General features: G+C 39.0%; 1 protein-coding gene across 1 annotated transcript; it reads right to left on the bottom strand.

Annotated features, from left to right (window-relative positions):
- Positions 1 to 2,632: 2,632 nt before the first annotated feature.
- Positions 2,633 to 9,564, bottom strand: LOC309694452 (low affinity immunoglobulin gamma Fc region receptor II-like). The gene is made up of 7 exons (XM_082514552.1): positions 9,179 to 9,564; positions 5,967 to 6,002; positions 5,541 to 5,804; positions 5,216 to 5,461; positions 5,000 to 5,131; positions 3,997 to 4,074; positions 2,633 to 3,098 (listed from the first exon to the last, which is right to left on the bottom strand). Exons 1-7 carry the CDS (start codon positions 9,210 to 9,212, stop codon positions 2,884 to 2,886), a joined length of 1,005 nt encoding a protein of 334 aa, XP_082370678.1. The 5' UTR covers positions 9,213 to 9,564; the 3' UTR covers positions 2,633 to 2,883.
- Positions 9,565 to 10,808: the final 1,244 nt, after the last annotated feature.

Here is a 10,808-nt window from a genome sequence, read left to right as displayed (position 1 = left end):
CTGAGAGTGAGCAATAACATTTGGTCACCCTTGTGCTGTGTTCAAAAAATCTGCCAATGCTCACTGGTCTGGTGGACCTGCCAGATTATAATTTTATTATATCAATACAACCATAAAGGCGCATGTAAAGATATTTCAGGCAATTCCAAGCAATACAGACCACATGCAACACTTAATCGTTGGGATTTGTCTGAATTTAGAATTTACAGAATTACCAGATTCATATATATCAAACATACAAAACCAAGCCCATAATTATTCATACCCTTGACAATTTTTGACTTAAAGTTAGTTTTATTCAACCAGCAAGTTATTTTTTGACTGGAAATGACACAGGTGTCTCCCAACAGATAAAAGGACCTGTGGCTGCACGTTGTGGCTGCGCAGTCAGGAAAGAGCTACAAGGCCATTTCTAAATGTTTCAAGTTCCAGTGGCTACAGTGCAAAGTATTATTAAAAAATACAAGATGTTCCGCTCAGAGGACGTGGTCGGAAGCCAAAAGTGACACCTGTGCTCGCCAGGAGGATAGTGAGAGAGGTGAAAAAGAATCCAAGGATCAACACCAAGGGCATCCTGGTGAATCTGGGCTCTGCTGGTGATGTCTCAAGGCCGACAGTCCAACGGACGCTGCACACTGCTGGGTTCCACAGATGCAGACCAAGGAGGACGGTACTTCTCCAGATGAGGCACATAAAAGCTCACTTGGCCTTTGCAAATGCTCATCTAGACAAAGAACAAGACTTCTGGTCTTCTGTGTTATGGTCAGATGAAACAAAAGTTGAATTTTTTGGTCACAATGTTTCCTTCATTTGGTATGAAAAAGTAGCCTTCAACCCAAAGAACACCATCCCCACTGTCAAACATTGTGGTGGGAACATAATGCTTTGGGGGTGTTTTTAATCTGGCTGTCGGATTCAGCTCAGCTTCACGTTCGTAACCGCTACAAGACTCGTTTTTTCTAACAACATATTAAATCATTACCTTCACATATAAACGGTTTTTAAAACTATTTACAGCAACTCAAATGTCTACTGTACCCGAATTTCCAGCTCGCAGAGGGCACGAGAGCAGCATGCGCCTCATTGGACGAACGGAAGGAAAAAAACTCTGTAGCTGGACTAGAGAGTGGCTATGCGCACGGCACAGTGGTGCGATCAGTGACTACAAATAATCAGAAATCCCATACTCAAACAATGATCTGGGTTACATAAGCCATGTACTGCAGAGGCCTGCTGTAAACTATTCCCTGTGTGCCATTCCCCAGCGCTCTCTCTCCTCCCTCCGGTCTACTCCCTGTGTTGTCCAGTGAAGGCAAAAAGCTTCATGTTCTGAATACTCTTCATCTCCATTTTTTTTTCTGGCTAAACATTGGAAAGAATAAAAAAACACAAAGGTCCCAAAGACTCAAACATCAGTTGTTGTCAGAATTTCTTATGCACTCATGGGCTTGGATGTCATGATACTTTGGGGCTTTTATTAATTTCTTTCAACTGTTATTTTTCCCGCATGTATTGGCTTTACAGGTGTTGCGAAATCAGTTTTACCCCGGTTCTTTTATTCGTCGAAACTTCCAGAGACGGCACCGGAACTCAGTAGTCATTTCACAAAACCTTTATTCATCTTTCTTCATCTTCATTTTTAAGCATGCACTTCTAGAAGGGAAGACGAGGCCGGTGTCCCTCTGCAAAAATCTTCACCCCTTTGTTAGTTACAGCCAGCTTTATAGAAGCGACCCCATCATAAAACCCCCTACGGTGTGCTGCCAACTCTGTCTGTGTCTATGTGCACGAGCACATGAATGCCTACATGTGCGCGTTCCCACGTGTCTATGTGAGCGCTCGTGTGTGACTGTGTACGCATACCTGTGTGTATGTGTGAGTGCACATGAGTGAGTGTGTGTGTGGATGTGTGTGCGTGACAGTTAAAACACTGTGGGTGTAGGTGACTCCCTAGGTCATAAAACCCCTCTCCCTTCCAGACCACAGTTATCCAGTTACAAATGTTGAGACCCCCACCCCAGCATCCTCTGGGGAATTTCCACTCAGTGGGGGAGGTCTCCTATAATCTACTCCTAAGTTCACAACACAATGAGCCCTTTGTTATATTAAGGGCAGTATCAATGTCTCTACAATAGTTCTACATTCTATGATAACACATTTCTAACCTCTAAAATAAGCTAAACACTCCTACACAGGATATATTATTAATGACTTTAAAAACAATAATTGGAATTGCAAAAGTTGGAATTTATTTTTGAATTGTTAGTGACTTATTTTTTTGAATGGTTAAAGATGTATGCTACTTAGATAGAGAAGAACCAACCAATGTTCATCCAGTAGATGGCTACATGTTACAGATATCATGTCCAGCAAGTTCACAACTATCTTTTATATTTGGCTCTTTGATAGGAAACTGGTTGTTATCAAAATCTATTTCCATTGTACAGGATTTCTCTTTGTTAAATCAGACACCACAAAAAGATGTTATGTAACCAAATTTAAAGGAGCTTGTTTGCTTCTTTCAAAATATTAATTTGTATTGCTGGACTCCAGGGTATGATGCATTATTCACAGTTTATTCTGCCCCCCCCCCCCCCCCCCCACACACACACACACACACACACTTCTTCTGATTATGAAAATTCACCAAGAGAGGATTTGGGTGGAGCTACTGTCCCTGAGGTGAACATTTTAAGTCCCCCTCTTTGATCTCATATAAATTAAAGAGTAGAACAATAACTGGTTCACAGGGATTACTTGTGCATGCACTAATGTAATTATTACAAATGCTGGTCATATTTGATATGAATATGTACCACGAACAGGATATAAATGACAGGAAATCAAATAAAAAGAGGTCCAGTTAAAAAAAGAAAATGAGCATTATCTGAATAAAAAAGTTGGCTTCTGTTTGGTTCTGCTTTTATTGTGCAGAATGTTCATTTTTCCCTCTGAAAATACAATGTCCAGATGGTTAATTGAACATGCATTAAGACATACAGAGCAGCTGTACCTGGGCCTTCTTGTTCTGATGGTTTTTAGCCCATGACTGATGCCTTCAGTTCTCATTGCTGAGTAAACAGCGACTGATTCTGTGTCTGCAGAATAAAAAGATTTCAGTTACTACAACAGAATGACTGCTGTTACATTACTGAACTAAAACAAAACCTCTGTTATTAATTTCTTTTATGCAGCAGCATGAAAAGATTTAGTGATGTTTTTCACAAACCACAGCATCTGCTGAGCTTTTTTTTTCCTAATCCTAATACCTCTGCTGTGAAACACACAATGACCACGTAGAAGTGGGGGAGAGTTCTGTGAAAAGGCAGGTGGACGGCCGCAAAACTGGCAACTTTTTTTTAATGCAGACTGACACGCTTCACCACAGAGCACAAAGTAAGCATGTTCTCACACCAGGAGGAAGCTGCAGCTGTGGTTTTAAAAAGTTCTTGTATTAAAGGACTGTGTGAGCTGATTTTGGCAATTATGTCTCATTAACACAGATTATAAACTATTAACTAGCACAGATATGAATCAAAAGTCCCAACACACCTTTCATTTAGCACATACGAGGAGGGTGAATCAATGCAGTAGCACCTTTAAGGTTACATGTGTCCCTAAGAAAATGAGCTGCAGGTTGAACAAAAAGATATTCTGTTCCTTCTAAAACAGTAATGATCACCATTAAACCGCCCGATCTGTTCCTACATCAATATTGAAAATATAACTGTAGTCAAATCAAGATTCCTTGCTTGAAGCCTCACAGACAGTGTATTGATGTTGACACACACACACACACACACACACACACACACACACACACACACACACACACACACACACACAACCTGTGGTGTTCCCACCAATGCACACAGTGCTAATTACTAAATATTAACAAGCTAATAAGATGGTAAAGATGATGAATTATACTATACCATTTCAAAGGTTTTAAATTGTTAGATCAGCCTCAGTTTTAGCTGTAAACTGGAGCTGTACCTCTCATCTTTGATTTGTTTTCCTTGTCTTTGATGTCTTCTGTTCTTGCTGTTGAGTAGACTGCATCTGTATCAATGCCTGCACAATAAAACACATATGAAGAGCATCGCTGTAGGTTGTGCAGCTGATAATAGAGCTCTTTGTAGACTATTGGCTGCTGCAGAAATCATTATGTGAACAGGAATCAGATCTTTTCATTTAAATTATTTAGTTTAATACAGTCAGATTTAGAATTTATATCTAGATGCTTCTAAAATGTTGGTATCATCTAAATATAAAGCACTTATGTATAACACATACATATTGCTATTTTTATGATGACAAACAGGAAACTGGACGACTGCAGACCAGTTAACATCTGTTAACCACAAACCACAGACAAACAGTTCAGCACACAAAGAACAACACTTGGTGATATACACCCAAACACACACACACACACACACACACACACACACACACACACACACACACACACACACACTCAAAAATAATAATAACAATTTTGATTTCAGGGTTAAACTTGAGCCCTAATTCTGAAATAAAGAATGTTTGTTCCTAATCATTCACCATTTTGTGTTTATCTAACCATTTATAATGCATAATCTCTTTAGTCTCTTAAGCCCCAAGCCTACCTGATCTCCTGCTTTTTGCCCCCGTATCAGGGGGCGTTGGGGCTTAAGAGGTTAATCGTCTATTATATTGTATAAACTATTATGAAAACACAGTAATATCTATCAACTTAAAACCAAGTCTAAATCATTGGAGGTTAGACAGTGTAGTCTTGTAAACCATGTTGCCAATTTCCAGCTTACAAACCAACAGAAGATTTAAAATCCCGTCTTTCCTAACAGACCTCACTAAGCAGGCACACAGTTTTGTAACATTGTTGCTTCATTAACAGGTTAATTCACCGTCAATAAAATCAGTAGGTACGTACACACACATATTTATATTGAGTACAAACTCTAAAAAAGCTCAGACATCCGAATATCAACTTTACCTTTCCTATGAATATATCTCACTACCAGGAGAGCAAACGCAATGACTGATCCAGCAGATGACAACACAGAGAGAACAGGAAGGGAGAGTGATGAAGGGATGGATATATCTGGAGGTGTGGTGGTGTGTTTGTCTAAAACAAAGCAAACAGTCAATAAGTTGTCGTCACATTGTGAATGTTGAAAGCTGCAGAAACACAGACAGGTGAGTGTGTCACCTGTGACAGTGATCCAGCTGGATGGAGACTCTCCATGACCGCTGATGTCACACTTGTAGAGGCCTTCATCAGACCTGGAAACATGCTGGATGGTCATGTGACCTGTAGGCTGCTTCCTGATGAGGGAGCCATCTTTATAGAAAGCAGCTGGGAGGTTGGAGGGAGTGGTCTTTGTTTTACAGAGCAGAGTGACGTCATCTCCCTCCATCACAGGGAGGACAGGACTCTGCAGGATCACTGATCCACCTCAACACAGAGACAAACTACAGCATTTCATCCATTTACACACAGCTTCATCAACACTAACTCCACACACTCAGCTTACCAGTGACTGTCAGGTTAACCATGTTACTGATGGGACCCTCTCTGGACTCACACCAGTAAACTCCACTTTCCAGTGTGTCAATATAACTGATGTTACAGGAAGAACCAGCTGGTTTTCCAAATCCAGCTCCACACTTTGCTCTGGTGTCTGTTGTTGTGTTTCTCCTCAGAGTCCATCCAGCAGAGCTGTCGTCCTCCTCACAGCTCAGAGACACAAAGTCATCCTTAAAGAACTGAGAGCTGCTGGGACTCACAGTCAGACGAGCTGTGAGGGTAAAAATGACATTGCCATTGTTAAAAGGATGTTTTGCTGTATCTGCATTGCAACTATCCATTTTTAAAGATCCAATATGCAAACATGAACCCAATCAGGTCATATCAGTGAGCATTTATTAGGTTTAAACTGTGACAGAGGAAGGTTACTGACCTTGGTTTGTTCTGTAGCTCAGCAGTGACATCAGAACTAAAGAAATAACACTTTGAGGTGAACATTCTTTTTTTTGAAAAGCCCATCCATGCATAACAGAACCAAAGAAGGTGCTCACTGTAGGAGTGGATGCTTTATTTTATCATCTGTCACATTTCCAGTTTAGAAGCCTTAGATGATGCAATAACATGCTATCATTTTTTAGCAAACAGTACACAGCAAATCCAGCATGTCCAAATTAACACTGTCGGATTTGATTTCAACACTATTAAAGTGTCTATATGGGTCCACACCAGAGAGTGTTAATTTAACTCTTTTTGGAGAGTTGGTACATTAACTCTGATTTAGTGTTAAACACCAAATCTGTCTGGAGTTGATAATTTAACACTTGGTGTTAAGAGTTTATATATTAACTCTCAAAGAGTATTTTAGTTTAACTACGTAAGAGTTATCTTCTAATTCATTCTAAAAAGCGGGAATTTTACTGTTCTGAACTTCTAGAAATTTCTTTTGGAAATAAACATTTACTAAAAAGATGCAATGGTTTTTGAAAAACATTTATTCTGAACTGTGCACCCCAATTTCAAAACATTTTCTGAAAGATGTAACAGTATACATGTTCTCACTTTCATTAGAATTTTGTTTATCAAAAGGTCTGACATGGTAAATGCAAATAACAGCATTCTCATCACTTATTTCTTCAATACAATATACATGTCCTTCATTCATCCCTTTGTGGAACTTCAACGCACTTCTGCTCTCCCCCATATTCCATCTTCACAAGCATATCCTGTGTGGAGATTGAATAAAAATTAGTTGACATTAATTAATGGCACAAATAATCCAGTAAACAATTGCAGCACAGTAAAAAAAAAAAAAGGAATCCTCTTTGAGCCATTACTTGTGTAAAGTATTTTCCCAAAAGACAAAGACACAGGCAACAGGTAATACTGAACTAAATGTAAAACCTCAACCTTTTTAATTTTTACCTAAACCGTGTGCACAAAACTCTGGAGGGATCTATGCTAACGTAGAACCCAGTCAGGACGTCTGCTACTGCTGTTTGCTCGTTGTTGTTTTTTTTTATGGGAGATCGTTTTCAGGCTTCAAGTAGCACCATTATACCAACATTTCACATTCTACACATTGTTTTAGGTGTATTTGACCAAAAGTTTGACTGAAAATTCACATGCAAGCTTTTTTTCAAGGCTGTGGTATTTGCCCGCAAACAATACCTTTCAGCTAGCTAAAACAGAATATTATGCTATCAGCGAGCAACATGGCTAATGCCTTTCACACAGCTTTGTCTCAACTCCAAAGAGCCACAGAAGTAAAAGCTAATAACAATTGAAACAATCTTTGAAAAAAATGACTTACCAAGCATGGCAAACAACTCAAATATGTAGAGCAAAATGTTCTGAAACGGCTTCACTTCAGCTTCGATTGGAGCCTATGGTGCTGAGGGCGGAGTCTGTGAATTTACTCTGTTGGTGTCATAGCCCCTCTAGGAGTTCAGAGTTAAGAGGTCAAGAGTTAATGTTTCCATTTTAACACCTCCAGATTTGACAGAGAAACACTCATTTTTAACACTCGATTTTAACTACTATCATTTTACACCTCAGAGTTACATTAAAAGAATGTGACTCTGCTTAGAGTAAAATTAACTCTACTTTTGCAAGGAGACTATTAACACCAAAAAATTTAACACTTTTGAATTTGCTGTGTACAGGATAAAAAGAAAATGTACTTTTTTTTATAAACTGAGAATATTGCTGCAGATTTTACTTTTTTGTCATATTTTTCATGGATAATTTGAAATGAAATGATTGCAGACTTAATGAAAATATGAAAAATGGAAAATTAAGGTCTATGTTAAAGCCAGCTGTGAACACTCTTTTCCTCAATAACAGTGAAAATCTTTTGTGTCCATCTGATTTCATGCCTGTGTTTGCCTGTCTTTATGTTGAGTGGGGAGCCAATGTGTTGTGACTAATTCGTAAGGTTGTAGACAGGTCTGGCCTGGATCTGGTGTCAAGCCAGCACTGCTGGCTGACTTCTGGCGTGATCATTGGTCTGTCATTCAGATGTGGGCCAGACCTGACGTAAATGGCACGTTTATGTGATGCCATGCCACATCTGGACCGATTATGATTTGGTTTATGTGGCCCAGGCTCATAGAAAACTGTCTGGCCTGGATCCGGCATCAAGCTGGCACGTCTGACTGACTGGTGTCATGGCTCGGTGTATATCAACCAGATTGTTTCCAGGTCTGGCAATGATGACACTATTTATGTTTTCCTATTTTAGTTAGAAAACCCAAATGCCATGTTGCAATACTATACTGCTATGGTAGCCAACGTTTTTAAATGTACACATTATCCAAATCTTAGTGACGGTTTACTCATGTTTACCACTGCGTGGCTGTAGCTCAGGGGTACAGCAAGTCAGCTACTGATCAAAAGAAGTGTGTCTGCAACTGGCCTGATGCTGGCCCAGATCTGGGCCACCAAAGGGCCGTCATTCTTTGTGGTATGTGGGCCATGTGTAAGCACATTGAGTGGGCCAGTTTTGCTATGTGCGATTAAGCACCATCTCTGATTGTGTTTCATTATGTCTTTGCCAAGCTCTCTATTAATGATAATAAACAAGGGGCCACGTTGCTCAGACAGGGATCTGCAGAGAGAAAATGTCTTGGATACAGTTACTGAAGAGTAACTGTATCCAAGTTACTCTTGGATACATTGACCCACTCATGTTTCACATACTGTTGTTTTCTCAACAGACAGAAGCTACACTGAACTTTGGTTGAAAATATGGACGATCTGACTTTGCCTTGATGTGCAGGAAAGCTTAACTTAAAAAGCCCAAAATGTTTCTTGTGCTATTGGGACTGAAGTCCAAACACTTGTGTCTGACTATCTGTTTTTAAAATATGAGGAATCTATTTTGTAATCTGTTTAGTCTTCATTTGGGACAACTTCAGATATCTGAACTCGTGGGTCCCTTCCTAATTTCTTAGGTTTTTGTCACACTTACATGTTTCAGATCAGTAAACAGACTTAACTTGTTTTGGGTGTTTTCTTTCACCTCAATTTGTTGTCAGCAACATGTTTCAATAAAGTTTTGATGAGAAAATAATGAATATGAAAAATATTAATTAAATAATTACTTTAAAAAACAGCTGATGAAACAAACACAGAGATTCTACTTACAGAGCAGACACAGCACAGATGTTTCCTTCATCATCCTTCTCACTCATTTGAGCTTTTTTTCATTTCTGTCACTGACACCAAGTAAAGCCCGCCCTCTTCCTCTGAGAAGGAGATTTTCTATTGGTTCAAACACAGCGATGTGTACAAGTACACACACATACACAAAACTCGCAGCTAAAAACAATTTCCATCTAGTTAAAGAGGAAGAATTGTTTAAATGACTTTCTGGTTCACACTGGAACAATGCAGGAGAAGGACTCACAGCTTAAAGCCTTTTATCTTTTTCTCTTTCCTCGGTCTGTACATCCTGTTTTCATTTCCCGTGTCTCAGTATCTCACACCAGACGGGTGAGCATGTCAGGTGAGGAAGATTTATGAGGAGATAGGAGGCAAGGCAACAAGGGTTTAACTAAATGAAGTGTTCTCGGCAAGGAGTCTAATTTTAAAGTGATGTCATGTCTAAAAGAAACTGCATCATAAATTGTTGGTGTAGCCCTGTATTAGCCTATGATTTTATAATGCTAGGTGTAAGATTTTATACATGTAGTCTTCCTCCCTCCATAGTTCCAGCTGTGTCCCACACACTTCTTTTTACACAGTGGAGGTAAAAATTCTTGTACAGGATGTAAATGACCTTTAAATTTGGTAAATATTTTTACGTTTGTTTGAAAGGTACTTCGGTTTTATTTTAAATCCAGGCTTTTATTCTGAAACAGGAAACTGGCGCAAAACCGTTACAGGGCTGTTAGTAACGTTTCTTTTAGGATATGGTAAATAGTGTGCCTTAAAGTGAAAAATATGTACGTTTCCTTTGCCAGTTAGTACCTGGCTGACAGTGGCACAAGGTTTGTTAATGTTTCCTTTAACGGAATAAGTTACATGCAATCAAAATGTCGTTTAATAGAGTTTATGTTGTTAACCTTGACCTTGACCTTTATGTGTAGTCGTAAGTTACTGAGGTGATATAATGAATTGAGTGATGTAAATTTGATGTATATGCTATATGAGAGCAGGAGAAATTTGTTTCCTTTGATCTTATGGTATTAATATTGCTGGTTTTGTTTTGCTCCTAGCTCTTACGGTGTCTTCACTGAATGTTTCAATAAAAACATTTCCAATAAAACCTCTGTGAAGCATCAGTATAAGAGACCATCATTCAGCCAGGGATGCTACACAGGATATACCTGTACATCCTCCATTGTGGGCCCTGCTGCATTATGGAGCATTATGGATGTAGGAGGCCTCAGAGTTTAAACACTTTTTATCTCGTCTTGAAAATCAAGCAAAACTGTAGAACCTTTTCTCCACAGGTATAATGACAATTTATTTTCATCTCAAATCATTTATTCATTTAAATATCTTTTTTCATTTTCTCTTTTTAAAGACATGAGCAATGTTGTAGATGGTCATGCCACACTCTAATAACACCCTACATTGAGTCACTCATTTTAAATGTGTTTGTGTTTGTAGCATAAAAGTTCTGCACACATTCAAGTTTGTATCAAACGACGATTAAAATATTTCTTGTCACAGTGTTGGTTTGAGAGAAAGTCAAACAGGTTTTTTTTCATTAAATCCTTTCTACCTGCAGGTTTCTGGCACTGCATTCCTGCTCAGTGGTTTGTTTGTT

Source organism: Aulonocara stuartgranti (genome assembly GCF_965226115.1).
Source record: "Aulonocara stuartgranti genome assembly, chromosome: 3".
NCBI classification, from domain to species: domain Eukaryota; kingdom Metazoa; phylum Chordata; class Actinopteri; order Cichliformes; family Cichlidae; genus Aulonocara; species Aulonocara stuartgranti.
This window is presented reverse-complemented; position numbering and strand designations above follow the sequence as displayed.

What these genes read in the sequence shown, in the direction of transcription:
- LOC309694452 (XM_082514552.1), bottom strand. Translation starts at nt 9,212, where the DNA reads ATGATGAAGGAAACATCTGTGCTGTGTCTGCTCT. An exon ending in GGTTAACCTGACAGTCACTG is followed by an intron (nt 5,462 to 5,540) that starts GTAAGCTGAGTG and finishes CTCTGTGTTGAG; the next exon opens with GTGGATCAGTGATCCTGCAG. An exon ending in AAACAAATCAAAGATGAGAG is followed by an intron (nt 3,099 to 3,996) that starts GTACAGCTCCAG and finishes TTTATTCTGCAG; the next exon opens with ACACAGAATCAGTCGCTGTT.